General features: G+C 45.6%; 1 protein-coding gene across 1 annotated transcript in view; it reads left to right on the top strand.

The window, feature by feature from the left end:
- The window catches only part of ECHDC3 (enoyl-CoA hydratase domain containing 3), a 48,660-nt gene extending 27,927 nt beyond the window's left edge, over positions 1-20,733 (top strand). The window contains exons 4-5 of the mRNA XM_075342594.1: positions 5,500-5,700; positions 19,305-20,733. Of these exons, the coding sequence (XP_075198709.1) occupies positions 5,500-5,700; positions 19,305-19,625 (522 nt within the window). The 3' untranslated portion in view covers positions 19,626-20,733. The remainder of the gene's footprint in view (positions 1-5,499; positions 5,701-19,304) is intronic.
- Positions 20,734-21,092: the final 359 nt, after the last annotated feature.

Genomic DNA, 21,092 nt, shown 5'->3' with positions numbered 1-21,092 from the left:
ACTTTCATTAGCTCAACCCCTCCCCACATGTCCTACATAATCCAAGGTGTTCCCATGATGTCCGTTTTTTAATAAAAACTGCAACAACTGCAAAGTGACACATGTCCTTACATCATGCTGCTTTTTAATGTGTTAGCAAAAACATGATGCCACATTCACTTTAATCTCCAAAAAAAGAAAGAAAGAAAGAAGGAATATACTTCAGTCTATTGAAATATAATAAGATCGTTAATAATAAAATAGTCGGATAAAAAGATAGTTGAGTAGCTATTTAGATATGTACCTCATTAAAATGCATAGGCAACTTGATATACAGTTTCTTTAAATTATATTTGCACCCCTTGAACTTTTCCACATTTTGCCACGTTAAACCCACAAACTTAAATATATTTTATTTGGGTGTTATGTGATATACCAACACAATGTCGTGAGTATTTGTGAAGGATAAAGTAAATTATACATGGTTTTCTAAATATTTTAACAATATAATTCTGAAAATTGTGACGTGCCGTTGTATTGAGCCCCCCCGAGTCAATACTTTGTTGGACCACTTTTCAGTGCGGGGATGTAACAAACATCAGGCCCATGTGGAGAGAGGGCCTACCACTCTTATTTCACCTGATGTATTGCGGTGCAGACACCATTGAGTTTCCTGCCCTGCAGCACACGCTGCCAGCCAATCAGAGACTGGCATAATATTTCAGCTTGCCCTTGACGGGCAGCGCATGGCAGTAACGTCATGAGCTGTCTGAACCTACGTCCCAGTTTCAAGTGGTTTGCAGTCTCTAACAGGTTTTCCTCCACGATTGCCCTGTATTTATTTAGCTCCATCTTCCCATGAACTCTGACCAGCTTGCCTGTCCCTATTCAATAAAAGCATATCGACAGCAAGATGCTGTCACTATGATTGACAGTGGGGATGGTGTTTTAAGGCTAGTGTGCAGTATTCGTTTTCCACCACACACAGCATTTTGCATTTAGCCCAAAACGTTTTACTTTGGTCACATCTGAACATCTGAATGCTCTGCCTGCAACAAACTTTCCTATATTCATGATCTTTTCATCACTAATAAACTTTCCTTCCTCACCATCACAAGAAACCTGGCTCACCCCCTCTGACACAGCCTCTCCTGCTGCACTTTCTTATGGCGGTCTCCAACTCTCTCACACCCCCGCCCCAGTAACAAGCATGGTGGAGGAGTTTGTTTGCTGCTGTTAGACCACTGCTCCTTTACACAAATTCCACTACCACCCTCTGTTTCTCTCCCCTCTTTTGAGGTGCACTCTGTCCGCATCTACTCCCCCTTCAACTGGCTGTCATTTACCGACCTCCAAGGCCAGCCACTGCCTTTTTTGATCATTTCACCACCTGGCTACTACACTACCTTTCCACCGACATCCCCACCATCATCATGGGTGATTTCAACATCCCCATTGACACTTCCCACTCATCTGTCTCTAATTTTCTAACACTCACTTCCTCCTTCGGCCTCACCCAATGGTCTTCTGCAGCTACTCATAAAGATGGCCATACTCTGGACCTCATCTTCACTCGTCTCTGTTTCCTATCTAACCTCTCTAACTCACCTCTCCCCCTGTTTGACCACAACCTACTCACATTCTCTTCCCTCTCTTCTCCAAGAATGCAACCCCCCCTCCACAAACTTTTACACCCTCGCAGAAATATCACACCGCTAGATTTACACGTACTTTCTCAGTCCCTTCTGCCTCTCACAGACATTGCTTTTTTACACGAAGCAGATGCTGCTGCGACTTTATACAACACTACAATCTCTGCAGCTCTCGAATCAGCTGCCCCCCTCACACACACCAAAACCCGCACAATCAACAGGCAACCCTGGCACACGAGTCAGACTAAAGAACTGAGACTGGCTTTCAGAATTGCTGAGCGCCGTGGAAGAGGTCTCATTCCACTGAGCATTGCATATAAAGAGTCCCTCACCACCTTCAAGTCCACACTCACTGCTGCAAACAAACCTACTTATCATCCCTCATATCCTCTCTCTCTCTCACAACCCTAAACAGCTATTCAACACTTTCAATTCTCTCCTCCGTCCTCCAGCACCACCTACCTCTCCTCTCATCTCAGCTGAAGACTTTGCCTCTTTCTTCAAGCAAAAGATTGACAACATTAGAGCAAGCTTTGGCCCACAATCACCACAGGCCCTCATCATAGCTACTCAGCGCTCTTCCTCCAAATCCAGCTTCTCCACCATGACAGAAGACAATCTTTTCACTCTACTCTCAAGATCACATCTAACCACTTGTGCACTTGACCCGCTCCCGTCGCACCTCATCCCCAACATCACCACAACCTTCATTCCAGCCCTAACCCATCTCTTCAACCTATCAATAACAAGTGGTGTATTCCCTTCATGCTTTAAACATGCCTGCATTACACCCATCCTCAAAAAGCCCTCCCTTGACCCATCCTCTATGTCAAACTATCGCCCCATATCCCTTCTCCCCTATGTCTCAAAACTACTGGAACAGCATGTCCATCTTGAATTATCCTCATACCTCTCCTCCTGCTCCCTCTTTGACCAGCTACAATCTGGCTTCCGACCACATCACTCTACTGAAACTGCCCTAACCAAAGTCACCAATGACCTACTGACTGCCAAAGCCAAGCAACACTACTCTGTCCTCCTCCTGGACCTGTCCTCTGCCTTCAACACAGTAGACCACTCCCTCCTACTACAGATTCTCTCATCTCTGGGCATCACAGACTTGGCCCTATCTTGGATCTCCTCATACCTAACCGACCGAACTTTCAGCGTCTCCCATTCTCACACCACTTCCTCATCTCGCCCCCTATCTGTCGGTGTCCCCCAAGGTTCAGTTCCTGGATCCCTGCTGTTCTCCATCTACACCTTCGGCCTGGGACAGATCATAGAGTCCCACTGATCTCAGTATCATCTCTATGCTGATGACACACAGATCTACGTCTCTTGACCAGACATTACCTCTAATGACCAAAATTCCACAACGTCTGTCTGCTATTTCATCCTTCTTCTCTGCGCAATTCCTAAAGTTTAACATGGACAAAACAGAATTCATTGTCTTTCCTCCTCCTCCTCACTCAACTCCTCCAACAAGCCTTTCCATCAAACTTGATGGTTGCTCACTCTCCCCAGTCTCACAAGCTCGTTGCTTTGTAGTAACCCTCGACTCTGCTCTATCCTTCAAGTCACACATCCAAGCCCTCTTTACCTCATGCAGGCTAAAACTCAAAAATATCTCCCGGATCCATGCTTTCCTTAACCAAGAATCAGCAAAAACATTAGTGCATGCCCTCATCATCTCCCGCCTCGACTACTGCAACCTCCTGCTCTCTGGCCTCCCTTCCAACACTCTTGCACCCCTCCAATCTATTCTAAACTCTGCGGCCCGCTTAATCCACCTTTCCCCTTGCTATTCCCCAGCCCCGCCACTCTGCCAATCCCTTGACTGGCTTCCCATCGCCCAACGACTCCAGTTCAAAACATTAACCTTGACATACAAATCCATCCACAACCTGTCTCCTCTTTCCATCTGTGACCTAGTCTCCTTGTACCTACCTGTACGCAACCTCAGATCCTCACAAGATCTCCTTCTTTACTCCTCTCTTATCTCCTCTTCCCACAATTGCATACAAGATTTCTCCTGTGCCTCCCTTATACTCTGGAACGCTCTACCTCAGCATATCAGACTCTCCCCTACCATGGAAAGCTTCAAGTGGAACCTGAAGACCCACCTCTTCCAACAAGCCTACAACCTACAATAACCCTCAGTCCAGTACACCATTGCGCAACCAGCTCTGTCCTCACTTATTGTACCATCACCCATCCCTGTAGACTGTGAGCCCTCGCGGGCAGGGTCCTCGCTCCTTTACCAGTCTGTTTTGTATTGTTAATGATTGTTGTATGTATACCCTCTTTCACTTGTAAAGCGCCATGGGATAAATGGTGCTATAAAAATAAATAATAATAATAACAGAGCACCTTCTTCCACATGCTAGATGTGTCCCCTATATGGCTTTTTGCAAACTGCAATTAGGATTACTTACGGCTAGTTCCATAAAGTCCAGATTTGTGGCATATACGATTAAGGACTGTATTTTTGTTGTTATGTTGGGCCATGCACGTTTTTTTCTTTTGGATCAACTTTGTCAGAGGTAAAAATTGCAGTATGCATAATTTGCATCTATAAATCGGATCACACGTGGCCAATGCAATTCAATGGGTGTGGTGAAAAACTAGATCACACTTTCACAATGTTTTTCCATCTTCTTCACATCCAAAAATATCATATCACAGATTGACTCAATTTTTTAATTAGCTGACTTCTGGGGGCAATTTGTCACTCAGTATTTTGTTTAGATATATCAGATTTGAGGGGGCTGAATACAAATGCACATCACAATTTTCCGATACATTTTTAAAATATTTAGAAAACCATGTACCATTTTCTTTACACTTCACAAATACTTGCTACTTTGTGTTGATATATATCACATCAATGACAATAAAATACATTTTAAGATTCTTGGTGTAACATGAACAAATATGTGGAAAAGTATGAGCGCCATATTCAGAAATACTCCCTTTCACTTCTTGGCAGCTATCAATGAGGTTATTAATGGATGTTTGTGGAATTTTCTGCCACTGAATGCACTTGTGCACGCAAATCATCAAGATCTGCTGCTGGCAGCTCCTTTGCATTCCATGGGAGCTACTTCCAGAGTCACTGTTAAGCTGGAGTCACACTTGCATGTGACTTTTGTGAGGATCGCATCGCCCTGACTGTCCTGCGGTTCTGCTAACAACAGTAGGTCAGCTGCATATAAATACATAAAATTGACACACTCCCGTCAGGAGAGCCGCGGCCAATCCAAGCAGCGTGATGCGATCCTTGCGCGTCTAAAGACAGTAGAAATCTATCAAAAAGTGTGTTCATAAAAAAATATGAAGACAAGGAGCCCATTCTTTGTAAAGCAAAACTGGAAAAAGTTTTTTTTTTTCCACCCCCATTATAAATTTATGGATTACAAAATTTGAGAACTGCAGCATTTTTTAATCCTTAATCTACAGCGCATCAATTCTTTCAGTTTTTTTGCAGCATTTTTACACTCATTGAAAAGAAAATCTACAGCAAATAAAAGGCAACAGCGTTTTTTATACAATAAAACTAAATTTATTAAACATGCATTGTAGATGAAGTACAGATGTAATCCACACCTGAAAAATGCTACAGGAACACTGCAAAATGGGCATTTTGAAGGCAGTGGATTTACTGCCAAGAGAGCAAGTTTTAGCTGCAGCAAAAATGCTGAGTGTGAGCGTAGACTAACAGCAACGGAGGTAATGTTATCTAATGTTGTCAAGACAATTGGTGGAAGTATGAGTGAGCTGGGGAGGAGACTGCAAAAATTGTACTGTTGTTAAAATGTACATGAATTTCTTTGCTTTAATAAATTATACTGTATGTTGTGTGCAGCTTATGACCGCAATCCAAACCATACCCGTTCCTGTTATAGCCCAGGTAAATGGCCTTGCCACTGCAGCTGGATGCCAGCTTGTTGCCAGCTGTGATATTGCTGTTGCATCCGAGAAGTCCAGTTTTGCAACACCAGGTGTCAACGTGGGATTGTTCTGCTCTACACCCGCTGTTGCTTTAGGAAGAGCAGTGCCAAGAAAGGTTAGTACTGAATTTACTTCACAAAACCGGTGTACATGTGTTTCATTGTTTTGAAAGAAAGCTGCCATGTTTTCCTAATCTTTGAAAACCACATTAAAAGGAAGTGTCCACAACACAATTTAAAGGGAACCTGTCACCAAATTTGACCTCCACTGAGCCCTAATATATAGCATTCCAGAATCTATATATATAATTGCCTTATTCTGTCTGTCTGTCTGTCTGTCTGTCTGTCTGTCTGTCATGCTCCGAAATTGTGTCCTTACGGTGACACAAAGCTGATTGGCCGCTGGGCTCGCCATGGCCCCGCCCCCCCACACGGATTGGCCTCTCGCCCCGGCTCTCTGCAGGCCCCGCCCCCCTCACGCAATGCACGCTCGCTCTGGCCCAACTGACACGGAGCTCCGATTCCCAGGTGAGTACACACACACATCAGATCACACTCACTCTCACACACACCTCACACATCACATCCACACACTCACAACATCCTGGGATATCGCTTGCTTCTACACCGGCTCCGTCAGGATCCCAGCAGCGCCATACATAACCTTGCGATGCTGGGATCTTGACGGAGGCCGTGAACGCTGGTAAACATTATACACATCGGGTAACTAAGGTCCCTTGGTTACCCGATGTGTATCATAGTTACCAGTGTACACCGGCTCCTTCACGATCCCAGCAGCGCCAGACATAACCTTGCGATGCTGGGATCTTGACGGAGGTCGTGAAAGCTGGTAACCATTATACACATCGGGTAACTAAGGTCCCTTGGTTACCCGATGTGTATCATAGTTACCAGTGTACACCGGCTCACACTCACTCTCATACACACCTCACACACACATCACATCGCATCCACACATCAAGGTCCTGCAGCGGCGGAAAATACACACACATAACAGCACACACACACACAAATCAGATCACACTCACTCTCACACACACCTCACACACACATCACATCGCATCCACATACTCACAACATCCTGGGATATCGCTTGCTTCTCGGCGGCGATACTGTGCTGTTGTGACCTTCCAGGACCTGCCGGAGGATCACATGGCCAGAAGCATGTGATATCTCCGGATGTTGTGAGTATCAGCGCGTATGTGCAATATCGTCAGTGTGTGTGTGTTTGTGTGTGAGTGTATGCGATCGGGTGTGTGTGAGTGTATGCGATCGGGTGTGTGTGAGTGTATGCGATCGGGTGGGTGTGTGTGGGTGTGTGTGAGTGTATGCGATCGGATCTGTGAGTGTCGGCAGAGGAGCACGGCGTGCTGGAGGAGGCTGAGAGGAGAGAGGCTGATCCTGGGGAAGGCTGGGATGGGGAGGCTGATGCTGGAGACGGAGAGGCTGATGCTGGGGACAGAGAAGCTGATGCTGGGGACAGAGAGGCTGATGCTGGGGACAGAGAAGCTGATGCTGGGGACAGAGAGGCTGATGCTGGGGACAGAGAAGCTGATGCTGGGGACAGAGAGGCTGATGCTGCGGGAGGCTGATGCTGGAGACAGAGAGGCTGATGCTGGGGACAGAGAGGCTGATGCTGGGATGAGAGAGGCTGATGCTGGGGACAGAGAGGCTGATGCTGGGGACAGAGAAGCTGATGCTGGGGACAGAGAGGCTGATGCTGGGGACAGAGAGGCTGATGCTGGGGACAGAGAGGCTGATGCTGGAGACAGAGAGGCTGATGCTGGGGACAGAGAAGCTGATGCTGGGGACAGAGAGGCTGATGCTGGGGACAGAGAGGCTGATGCTGGGGACAGAGAGGCTGATGCTGGGGACAGAGAGGCTGATGCTGGGGACAGAGAGGCTGATGCTGGGGACAGAGAGGCTGATGCTGGGGTCAGAGAGGCTGATGCTGGGGACAGAGAGGCTGATGCTGGAGACAGAGAGGCTGATGCTGGAGACAGAGAGGCTGATGCTGGAGACAGAGAGGCTGATGCTGGGGACAGAGAGGCTGATGCTGGAGACAGAGGCTGATGCTGGGGACAGAGAGGCTGATGCTGGGGACAGAGAGGCTGATGCTGGGGACAGAGAGGCTGATGCTGGGGACAGAGAGGCTGATGCTGGGGACAGAGAGGCTGATGCTGGGGACAGAGAGGCTGATGCTGGGGACAGAGAGGCTGATGCTGGGGACAGAGAGGCTGATGCTGGGAGGAGAGAGGCTGATGCTGGCGCAGCATGGCGGATGGAGCACCTTTGGGAGTGCGCAGCATGGCGGATGGAGCACGTTTGGGAGTGCGCAGCATGGCGGATGGAGCACGTTTGGGAGTGCGCAGCATGGCGGATGGAGCACGTTTGGAAATGCGCAGCATGGCGGATGGAGCACGTTTGGGAGTGCGCAGCATGGGGGATGCAGCACGATGGGGAGTGCGGAGCATGGCGGATGGAGCACGTTTGGGAGTGCGCAGCATGGGGGATGCAGCACGATGGGGAGTGCGGAGTATGGCGGATGGAGCACGTTTGGGAGTGCGCAGCATGGCGGATGGACCACGTTTGGGAGTGCGCAGCATGGCGGATGGAGCACGTTTGGGAGTGCGCAGCATGGGAGATGGAGCACGATGGGGAGTGCGCAGCATGGCGGATGGAGCACGTTTGGGAGTGCGCAGCATGGGGGATGGAGCACGATGGGGAGTGCGCAGCATGGCGGATGGAGCACGTTTGGGAGTGCACAGCATGGCGGATGGAGCACGTTTGGGAGTGCGCAGCATGGCGAATGGAGCACGTTTGGGAGTGCGCAGCATGGCGAATGGAGCACGTTTGGGAGTGCGCAGGATGGGAGATGGAGCACGATGGGGGGTACGCAGCATAGGGGATGGAGCACGTTTGGGAGTGCGCAGCATGGCGGATGGAGCACGTTTGGGAATGCGCAGCATGGGGGATGCAGCACGATGGGGAGTGCGGAGTATGGCGGATGGAGCACGTTTGGGAGTGCGCAGCATGGCGGATGGACCACGTTTGGGAGTGCGCAGCATGGCTGATGGAGCACGTTTGGGAGTGCGCAGCATGGGAGATGGAGCACGATGGGGGGTACGCAGCATAGGGGATGGAGCACGATGGGGAGTGCGCTGCATGGGGGATGGAGCACGATGGGGAGTGCGGAGTATGGCGGATGGAGCACGTTTGGGAGTGCTCAGCATGACGGATGGAGCACGTTTGGGAGTGCGCAGCATGGCGGATGGAGCACGTTTGGGAGTGCGCAGCATGGGAGATGGAGCACGATGGGGAGTGCACAGCATGGCGGATGGAGCACGTTTGGGAGTGCGCAGCATGGGGGATGGAGCACGATAGGGAGTGCGCAGCATGGCGGATGGAGCACGTTTGGGAGTGCGCAGCATGGCGGATGGAGCACGTTTGGGAGTGCGCAGCATGGCGGATGGAGCACGTTTGGGAGTGCGCAGGATGGGAGATGGAGCACGATGGGGGGTGCGCAGCATACGGGATGGAGCACGATGGGGAGTGCGCTGCATGGGGGATGGAGCACGATGGGAAGTGCACACCTCCCCCCAACACACACACATACGCGCGCGCGCGCGCACTGCACAACACACCACACCACACCACACCACACACACACACTGGGAACCACAAACAACTGCCCTACACAGACACCCACAGACAACGCTGAACACACAAATATACGCACATACCGCACAACACGCACATTGCACAAAACATACCTCCCCCCCAAAACACACCACACACACACAAACTGCGCAACACACACACAACGCTACAGACACACAGCGCTCCACAAACAACGCAACACACAAACAACACCGCTCTCACCCCCCATCACACCCAGACAACATCCAGAACATGTACAGCGCCCTACACAAACACTTGGTAACTACACACAACAACATCTATATATATATAACAAAAATCATACATGAACTACACAATACGTAAATTCTAGAATACCCGATGCGTAGAATCGGGCCACCTTCTAGTACTGTATATAAGAGCCCAGGCCGCTGGGTTAAAGTGTAAAATAAAATCTTTTATAAAAGTCACCTAAGGGGCAGTCTAGTTTGATGGGTGTCGCTGCTCTCCGATCCAGTGCCTCCTCTCTGCGATGATCGCTGTCCTTCTGAGGCTCATGTGCATGACTCATCCTACGTCATGCACACTAGGCAGCATTGAGGCCCAGCGCAGGCGGACTTTGATCTGCTCAGGGCAGATCCAAGTATTGTATTGCTCATGCGCAGGTGGTCTTTAAGCTTTCCTCATGCCTGCGCATTACAGTACTTTGATCTGCCCTCAGCATGGCAGATCAAAGTACGCCTGTGCAGGACCGCAATGTCAGCTTCTGTAGATGATGTAGATTCGTCATCCACATTGGGCTGGGTAGAAGGAGGACAGAGATCGCAGCAGAGAGGAGGTGCCGGACCGGAGGGCAGGGACACCCATCGGACCGGTCTGCCCTCCCAAAGTGAGTATTATAAAAGTGTTTTTTACGTTACACCGTGCGGCCTGGGCTCTTATATACAGTATTCTGGAATGCTGTATATAAGAGCTCAGTGGTGGTGGCCGCAGCTTAGAGGGACCAAATATGGTGACAGGTTCCCTTTTAAACTACTTATACAGCAATTTAGGGGATTTAGCCCCTAAAAATATCATTCTTTTTAGTATAGTTTTACTTGCTTGATTTAAACTATTTTTTCTTATGCAAATAAGGAAGCTTCGGTGCAACCTTGGTGTGGCCAGGGGATCAGTGCACTATTGCACCTTGTCAATCACCATGCTGCACACCTCCCCTTTTGTTGATTGACACTGTTTACTTACCCAAAGTGTGCACTGCCTAAACTGAATTCCCAGTACTGCACATGCTCACTGACAGTGCAGGAGACCAGTGAATGCATGCGCATTGTCAGAGTGGGCGGGTTCTCATCCATCTCTCTGGTCTGCAGCATCTGCTCACTAGACTTCAATGTATCAGTATTGCTGAAGGCAGGAGATATTGATGAGTGCGCCTCTACTGACACTGTCTGCGTGCCTGCTGGGCTCCTGCACTGTCAGTATGCGCACACATGGCGATTTTCTTTAGGTAGCATTTGCTCTGGACAATTGAGCGCTGTTAATCAGGAAGTGTGAAGCATAGTGATTGAGGGATCGCAATAGTACACTAAAGGTGGTGTCACACATAGCGACGCAGCAGCGATCACGACCAGCGATCTGACCTTATCAGGATCACTGCTGCGTCATTACATGGTCGCTGGTGAGCTGTCAAACAGGCAGATCTCACCAGCGACCAGTAACCAGCCAGCAGCTACGCGTGGAAGCGTAACTAAGGTAAATATCGGGTAACCAAGGAAAGCACTTCTCTTGGTTACCCGATATTTACCTTAGTTACTAGCGCTCTCACGCTGCCAGTGCCGGCTCCCTGTTCCCTGCACTCCTAGCCAGAGTACACATCAGGTTAATTACCCGATGTGTACTCCAGCTACGTGTGCAGGGAGCAGGGAGCCGGCACTGGCAGCGTGAGAGCGGCGGACGCTAGAAACTAAGGTAAAGATCGGGTAACCAAGGAAAGGGCTTCTTGGTTACTCAATGTTTACCGTGGTTACAGCTTACCGCAGGCTGCCAGACGCCGGCTCCCTGCTCGCTTCAGTTCATCGCTCTCTCGCTGTCACACAGCGATGTGTGCTTCACAGCGGGAGAGCAACGTCCAAAAAATGAAGCAGGACATTCAGCAACGACCGGCGACCTCACAGCAGGGGCCAGGTCGTTGCTGGATGTCACACACAGCGACGGGACGTCGCTGCTACGTCACAGAAAATGGTGACTTAGCAGCAACGTCGTTGTCGTCATCGCTATGTGTGACACCACCTTAAGACTTTGGCCATGCCAAAAGTGCACTGAAACTTTCTCATTTGCATACACAATAGAATGCAAGAAACTTTACTACAGGGATATTATTTTTTTGCTTTAGGCCAAGTTCTCTATAGGACTGTATGCTATAAGTATTTTATGTTGAGGTTATTACTTTAGTAGTTTATTACTACTAATATAAACTCTTAACTATAAATAACTAAAACAGAGTTCGTCATATATATCATTTTTTTTAAAATGATTTTCTTTAGTTTATTTTCCATATAGAATCATAGAATGTTAGAGTTGGAAGGGACCTCTAGTGTCATTGTGTCCAACACTATACTCAATACAGGATTCACTGAACCAGGGGTCTCAAACTCAGCTGGGAGTATGGGCCGCACAGAGGAAAAAAATAATTTGGGGGGGCCGCATTCTTTGCAAGACAAAGTGACATTTTTATTGGTACCATATAATTTTTTTTTTTACACACCTTTGGATCACTGATTTTGAACATTTTTTCACTTGTTTATTATAATAAATGTGCACATTCTTTGTTATATATATATGTTTTTTACATTTTATTCTTTTCTTGTAACTAAAGGGTGCTTTACACGCTGCAACATCGCTACCGATATCGGGGTCACGTGGTTAGTGACGCACATCCGGCGCCGGTAGTGACATCACAGCATGTGACAGCAAGGAGCGACGATCAATGATCGAAAAATAGTACAGAAACGGTGATCGTTGACACGTCGCTCCTTTCCTTAATATCGCTGCTGCCACAGGTACGATGTTGTTCGTCGTTCCTGCGGCACCACACATCGCTGTGTGTGACACCGCAGGAGCGACGAACATCTCCTTACCTGCGTTCACCGGCAATGCGGAAGAAAGGAGGTGGGCTGGATGTTACGTCCCGCTCATCTCCGCCCCCCGCTTCTATTGGGCGGCCGCTTAGTGACGCGGCAGTGACGTCGCTATGACGGTGAACAAACCTCCCCCTTGAGGGAGGGATTGTTTAGCGGTCACAGCAACGTCGCTGAACAGGTTTGTGCGTGTGACAGTGCCGTAGCGATAATGTTCGCTACGGCAGTGATCACCACATATCGTTATGTCGTATAACGGCTGGGGCGGGTGCTATCACACGCGACATCGCTAGCAATCGCTAGCGATGTCGCAGCATGTAAAGTACCCTTAAGTCTAACAATTAGCACTATATAGAAATTTTGAATAACATATTTTAGTAATGTTCCCCATCTTGTTGTAACGTGCCCATCCTTGTCCCCTTGTAGTAATGTGCCCCATCCTAGTCCCCATCCTACAGTAATCTGCTCATCCTTGTACCCATCCTAAAGTAATGTTCCCCAGCCTTGTCCCTATCTTGTAGTAATGTGCCTCATCCTTGTCCCCATGTTATAGTAATGTCCCCATGTTATAGTAATGTCCCCAGCCTTGTCCCCATCTTATCGTAATGTGTCCATCCTGTACTAATGTGTTCATCCTGGTCCTCATCCTATAGTAATGTCCCCAATCTATAGTAATGTGTCCATCCTTGTCCCCCATCTTATAGTAATGTTCCCCATCCTTGTCCCCTTGTAGCAATGTCTCAATCCTATAGTAATGTCCCATCCTATAGTAATATCCCCATTCTATAGTAATGTCCCCAGCCTTATCCCTATTCTATAGTAATGTTTCCCATCCTTGTCCCCTTGTAGTAATGTCCCTATCCTGTAGTAATGTCCCCATCTTATAGTAATGTGCCCACCTTGTCCCCATCCTATAGTAATGTCCACAGCCTTGTCCCCATTCTATAGTAATAATGTCCCCATCAATAGTATTGTGCCCATCCTATAGTAATGTCCCCATCCTATAGTAATGTCCCAATTTTATAGTAATGTCCCCAGCCTTATCCCCATCCGATAGTAATGTGCGCACTTTGTCGCCATCCTGTAGTAATGGGCGGCGGCGGCTGAAAGGGGGCACTGGCTGTAACTTACCGATCACTCTCCTCCGCTTCCACAGACGCTGGCGTGAAGGTGAGGGCAGCGGCCTCTGGCCCCAGATCCACAGTGATTGGAGAGATTGGTCACAAGGCCAGCCTCTCCAATCAGAGCTGGGGGCGGGTGAAACACGTCACCCAGCTCTAGCCAATGATCGGTGCTATAGCTGCACTGATCTTGTCTGGATTTCAATGTTTCAGCCATTTTCAATGGTTGAAACATTACAGTGGCTGTGATTGGCTGAGCGGCGTTCGTCAGCCAATCACAGCCTCCGTAGGTCCGGGGAGGAGACACCACACCTCCTGAAGTCAGGCAGAGGTCCCCTCCTCCCCTAATCTATGGTACTTGCAAAGCGATCGCAGCCATCGGGGCCCCGATTTCGCCATGACGTACTGGGTACGTCATGGGTCCTTAAGTACCAGGGAGCCATGACGTACCCAGTATGTCATAGGTCACTAAGGGTTTAAGCCGTCCTTCACATACACAAAATAAAACCACCATTCTTCTCACCTGTCCCGCGTTCCCTCCGCTGCCTCACCTCTGCTTCGTGCGGCCCCCAGGCCCATGCCCTTGGTAACTATCGCGCCAGGGGCCGCAGCCCCTCAGCGATTTATGTCAGATGATTGTATTGCCAGGGCGAGAGCGCAGCGCCGGCAATACATTCATCTGACATAAAGCGCAGACAGTGGCTGCGGCCCCTGCCGCGATAGTGAACAAGGGTACGGGCATTTGGGCCGCACGAAGCCATCTGATCCACACATTGATCACTTTTACTGCAAAAAGTTTTTTTCTAATCTGTATCTTCTTTCTTTCAGTTTCATTCCATTGCTTTTTATGTTTCCATGTGCAAATAAGAATAAGGATGATTCCTTTATACTTATCCTTCATTGTTTCAGATATTTGTAGACAGCTATTAAGTTGCCTTTTAGCCTTCTCTGTTGCAAGCTAAACATTCCCAGATCCTTAACCGTTCCTTATAGGACATATTTTGCTGTCCACTAATCATCGTGGTAGCTCTTCTCTGACTTTGCTCCAGTTGTCTTTATTTCTTTCTTTTTTTTTTTTTTTTTTTTTAAATGTGTGCCCAGAACTGGACATAGTATTCTAGATGAGGTCTGACAAAGAGGAGTAGAGCGAAATAATTACTTCACGTGATCTAGAATCTATGTTTCTCTTAAAAGGAATCTGTCACCAGGTTTTTAACATCTAATCTGAGAGCAACATAATGTAGGCAGAGATCCTGATTACAATGGTGTGTCACTTACTGGGCTGCTTAGAGTAGCTTTGATAAAATCACTATTTAATCATCCGTAGATTGTCATTGAAGGACTACTTGGCGTGTTGCCAGGTAGTCCAGCATATTCTTGAGCTTTGTATAACTGGTAGATCTGCAGCAGAGAAAACATTGATTTTATCAAAATAACAGCAAACAGCTCAGTAAGTGACACATCGCTGGAATCGGGGTCTCTGTCTCCACATTCTGCAGCTTAGATGGGGGAGCAAAAACCTGGTGACAGATTCCCTTTAATACATCCCAGAACTATGTTTTCCTTTTTTTTGCTGCTGAATCACATTGTTGACTCATGTGCAGTCTGTGATCTATTAGTATACCCAAGTCTTTTTCACAGATGCTGTTGCTTAGTTGTATTCCTCCCATTTTGTAGATGATTTTTGTTTTTCTTGCCCAGATGTAGAACTTTCTTTTCTCCCTGTTAAATACCATTCTATAAGTCGCTCTTTTTTCAGCTTATCTACTGTAGATAAAGTTGTGTGAACCAAAACAAACAACACAATATATTCATTAATATGAATGTCAATGTAAATTATGATGCACAACTCTGCTGATTATATAATACTCAACCATTCAGAAATAAATTGTAACTATTAAGAAAACCATCGAACAAAAAATAAAAAGTTTTAAAATAAAATTTGTTTTATTAGACATACAAGTAATTATATTGTAGGACAAAAGAGAGAGGCGTCCACAGATAAATTAAAAAAATATTAAATATTGTTAAAATCAATGCAATTAGACTTGTATAGGGTAGCCTGTGGTCAGTGACCCTGATGACTATGTTAACAATGGTTATGTAGACTGGATTGCTGGAATTCTCTTGGACTCTGTTAACAAGTATATGTACAGTTGTGCTCAAAAGTTTACATGCCCCCGGCAGATTTTTTGCTTTCTTAGGCTTTTTTCAGAGAATATAAATGATAACACAAAACCTTTTTTTCCACTCATGGTTAGTGGTTGGGTGAAGCCATTTATTGTCAAACTACTGTGTTTTCTCTTTGTAAATCATAAGGACTACCAAAAACATCCAAGTGACCCTGATCAAAAATTCACATACCATGGTGATTTTGGCCTGTTAACATGCACAGAAATTGACACAGATGGGTTTGAATGGCTAATAAAGGTAACATCCTCACCTGTGACCTGTTTGCTTGTAATCAGTGTGTATGCATAAACGCTGAGTGAGTTTCTGGGATCCAGACAGGCTCTTGCATATTCCATCCAGCTACTGACGTTTCTGGATTGTGAGTCATGGGGAAAGCAAAAGAATTGTCAACGGATCTACGGGAAAAGATAGTTGAACTGTATATAATAGGAAAGGGATACAAAAGATATCTAAGGAATTAATAATACTAGTCACAGTGTTCAAACTGTGAGTAACAAATGGAAAATCAGGGCTCTGTAGAAACCAAACTACGATCAAGTAGACCAACAAAACTTTTGGCCACAACTGCTAGGAAATTTGTTTGAGATGTAAAGAAAAACCCACAAATAGCATCAGCTGAAATACAGGACTCACTGAAAACTAGCGGTGTGGTTGTTTCAAGATGCACAATAAAGAGGCACTTGAAGAAAAATGGGCTGAATGGTCGAGTCGCCAGAAGATTACTGTGCAAATGTCACAAAGTATCTTGTCTACAACACGCAAAACAGCACAGAGACAAGCCTGCAAACTTCTGAAACAGGGTAATTTGGACCGATGAGACCAAAATCCAAGTTTTTGGCCACAACCATAAACGTTACATTTGGTCAACAAGGCCTATGATGAAAGGAACACCATTCGTACTGTAAAGCACAGAGGTGGATTGCTGATGATGTGGGGATGTGTGGGCTACAAAGGCACAGGAAACTTGGTCAAAGTTGAAGGAGGGATGAATGCAGCATATTATCAGCAAATACTGGGCGCAAATTTGCACCTCATTAGCCCGGAAGGTGCGCATGGGACGTACTTGGACGTTCCAACATGACAACAATCCAAAACACAAAGCCAAGTCGACCTGTCATTGGCTACAGCAGAACAAAGTGAAGGGTCTGGAGTGGCCATCTCAGTCTCCTGACCTCAATATCATTGAGCCACTCTGGGGACAACTCAAGTGCACAGTTCCTTCAAGAAAACCCAGAAATTTACAGTAACAGGAGGCTTTTTGCCAAGAAGAATGGAAAGCTTTACTATCTGAGAAAATAAAGAGACTCATCCACAACTACCACAAAAGACTTCAAGCTGTCATTGATTTTAGAGGGGGCAATACACGGTTTTAAGAACTGGGTTATGTGAACTTTTGATTAGGTTTGACAGTGGTTTGACAATAAATGGCTTCACCCAACCACTTACCATGAGTGTAAAAAAAAGATTTTGATATATGTGTATATATATATATATATATATATATATATATATATATATATATATATATATATATATATATATATATATATATATATATATATATATATATATGTGTATGTATATAAAAGATATATATGCTCAAAAGTTTACATACCCCGGCAGATTTTTTGCTCTCTTGGCTTTTTTATATATATAGACACACACACACACACACACACGTAATTGTATCTCCAGGGCTGCTAGAGCATACATATCATGCCTCCAAGAAACATAATACAATATGAATAAGTACATAGACAGATGTCACCACAATGGTTGTGCTAACATTGCATCGATAAATCCTTTACTATAGTACAATATAATGTGCATGTTTATTGCATGAAATGATGGTAATAAAGTGGCATGGAGTAAACCACAATTGGATCACATTATTTGCGGCAGTTGCAAATAGTATGGACAAGAGTTAACACAATAAAGAAGGCATATTGTGAACATGGAGGCATGATATGTATGCACTAACAACATCGGAGGTACAATTATCCACTATGTGCCAGGTGATTTGTACCCTGTGTGGGTGTGTGTATTGCCTCTCTCACTTCTATATAAAGTTGTGTGTGTAGTTTTATTTCCTACCCTACTTTTGGACACATCAATGGAACACAATATTTTAATAGGTCCATATATATTTCAGAATGTTCAAAAACTGTACAACAAATGTGTTTTGCTTCTATCTGTAGCATAGTCCTTAAATAGACCCTATCACCCAATCAAAAGCTTCCAGTTTTGTTACTTAATTTATTCCTGCTGCTCCCCTGAGTAGTAGTTTTTTTTTTTTTTTAATCTGACATGGTTACAGAGATATTGGCCTTTTTTAGTCCTAATTTTGTGATTTTTACAAAGGGATGCATTGTTCACAGGGTAAAAATACAGAGCAGCCTAAAGATAACGCCTCCAGAGAATCCTCTGCGCAACGCATCCTTAAGGCCCCGTCACACTAAGCAACATCGCTAGCAACATCGCTGGTAACGAACAACTTTTGTGACGTTGCTAGCGATGTTGCTGTGTGTGACATCTAGCAACAACCTGGCCCCTGCTGTGAGGTCGTTGGTTGTTGCTGAATGTCCTGGGCCATTTTTTAGTTGTTGCTCTCCCGCTGTGAAGCACAGATCGCTGTGTGTGACAGCGAGACAGCAACAACTAATGTGCAGTAAGCAGGAGCCGGCTTCTGCGGAGGCTGGTAACCAATGTAAACGTCGGGTAACCAAGAAGCCCTGTCCTTGGTTACCCGATATTTACCTTTGTTACCAGCCTCCGCCTCTCTGTCAGTGCCGGCTCCTGCTCTGTGCACATGTAGCTGCAGCACACATCAGGTTAATTAACCCGATGTGTGCTGTAACTAGGAGAGCAAGGAGCCAGCGCTAAGCATTGTGCGCTGCTCCCTGCTCTGTGCACATTTAGCTGCAGCACACATCGGGTTAATTAACCCGATGTGTGCTGTAACTAGGAGAGCAAGGAGCCAGCGCTAAGCATTGTGCGCTGCTCCCTGCTCTGTGCACATTTAGCTGCAGCACACATCGGGTTAATTAACCCGATGTGTGCTGTAACTAGGAGACCGGGGGCTGGTCACTGGTTGCTGGTGAGCTCACCAGCAACTCGTGTAGCCACCCTCCAGCGATCCCTGCCAGGTCAGGTTGCTGGTGGGATCGCTGGAGCGTCGCTTAGTGTGACATCTCACCAGCAACCTCCTAGCAACTTACCAGCGATCCCTATCGTTGTTGGGATCGCTGGTAAGTTGCTTAGTGTGACTGGACCTTTAGTAGAGAACATAAACAATAGCGGTAAAGAAAAAGGCCCACATCTCTGGAACCATATCATGGATTTACAAAAGAAAATAAACAGAATACTTAGGGAAGCAGCAGGAATAACATGAAATCACAAACTGGTTACTTTTGACCTGCCCACAGATCCCTTTTAAGTGAAGTTAAATGTCTTATAAAAGTTTACATTATATTGAGGGAACATTCAAACTAGTGCAAATCAAAAGTAGGGAACTACTGTACGTTTATTTTTTCTTTTTCCATAAAGCAGTCCTTAATTGTGTATTGTTTTCTGCTGTTACATGCATGTCTATTCCTTTTTGTTTTTTTCCAGGTTGCCTTAGAAATGCTGTTTACAGGTGAGCCTATATCTGCACATGATGCTTTAATGCATGGACTAGTCAGCAGGGTGGTGCCTGAAGACAACTTGGAAGCAGAAACCATGAAAATTGCACACAAAATTTGCCAGGCAAGCCGTACAGTAGTTGCTCTTGGAAAAGCCACATTTTACAAACAGATTTCGCAAAGTCTAGAAGAGGCATATAGACTGACCTCTCAAGTTATGTTACAAAACCTAACGTTAAAGGATGGCCAGGAAGGCATAGACGCCTTCACACAGAAGAGGAAACCAGTGTGGACTAACTTACCGGAGTGATCAGCCACAGAATTATTACTAAAGAAAATAATGTGAAGCATCTTTGCCAAATTCAACAAATCTAAATAACTGATTTCATGCTCTGCAGTATTCAATTTTCTTTTCTTTAAGCTTTCATGCAATATATGGTCTATATGTATTATGGATCTCATGTTGCCTGTTGGATTTTACATAGGAAAATAATTCCAATTCAGATTTTATTTAGATGTACAGATTTCATGTCTGCTTTACTCCTGGACATTTAATTTTTGAGATGAAGATCATATATTAATGTTTGAGTATTGCTAATATTCACAAGCCCAGGAATTACTGCACTTGGATACCATGTGATTGATACACTACAGAACCATCACAATCCTACGGGGAATAAATGTAAAATTGCTATATACATGGTCTTTTGATACGTCTTTGTCACAAAACAGCAGATCAGATTTCAAAGGGGTAAGAATGACAGAAACACTTCTATATTTTTGGATACTGAATAAACATTTCCAAGCAAATGACATCAGATACTGTTGCGATGTCGGGATGATGTCTACATACTGTGATATGGATGAAGGCTTCGCTTCTAAAAGCCATCTAAGAATTACATTTTTTTTCCATGAAATGCCCCAGAGTAAATTTTCACAACTTCAATAAAGAATTCTTCCTATCACATACTACTTCTCATCCTCTCGTAGAAAACATAAGTAGCAAAAACAGATGAATATCTGTCCACAGGGTATTTTGAAGTTTAATGGAAGATGCTGAAACGAAAATGTGAATGGCAAACTAAATTATACTGAAATATCCTTCTTTCCTATGAGCAGATTTGAGTGAACCTTTCAGATGTCCGCTGCTTTCGCTTCATTATCATACAAATTGTCTCACATAAAAGTTGAAAACAAAAATTAAAGTGACAACTGCTCAAGTCAAAATAATGGGGGAGAGAGAAGGCCTCTTTTCAGCCCAATTCATGTATCTATTTTTATTTAAATGTTCTATCTGTTTTCCATGGATAGAACACGTGCGCATTTCAGTTTGAGGATGTTCATATGTACGTTTTTGACTCTATTTGCTGATCAAAATCACCCATTAAAACTAATAGATCCGTAAAAAAATAGGGGATACGCTTGGGTGCCATCTGCATGTCATGTGAGTGCTGTCCATTTTTATTGTAATGGTTAGGAGAAGATTAAAAACACCAAAGAAAGGAGCATCCACACTTACCATTACTAGGTTATAATAATAATGCACTGCAGGGTGCAGCAGGCCCCATTATAAAAAGTGAAGGCAGCAATAGTGCAAAATACTCATAACCATTCACACACCTACCATTCATGGTTGCTCAGTACAACAAATGCCATGGTAAAGAATTGTATAAGAAGCTGGTCACACAAATACGTGTAGTGCACCATGTTGGCTTACATGCCAGAAAACTAGTGGCTCTGTCCCTGCGGGGTGTTCTTCCGAAGGAATGGTCAGCAC

This window comes from Anomaloglossus baeobatrachus, chromosome 4 (genome assembly GCF_048569485.1).
Source record: "Anomaloglossus baeobatrachus isolate aAnoBae1 chromosome 4, aAnoBae1.hap1, whole genome shotgun sequence".
Taxonomy (NCBI): Eukaryota; Metazoa; Chordata; class Amphibia; order Anura; family Aromobatidae; genus Anomaloglossus; species Anomaloglossus baeobatrachus.
Note: the sequence above shows the minus strand (reverse complement) of the source record. Positions and strands in the feature narration are given on the sequence as shown.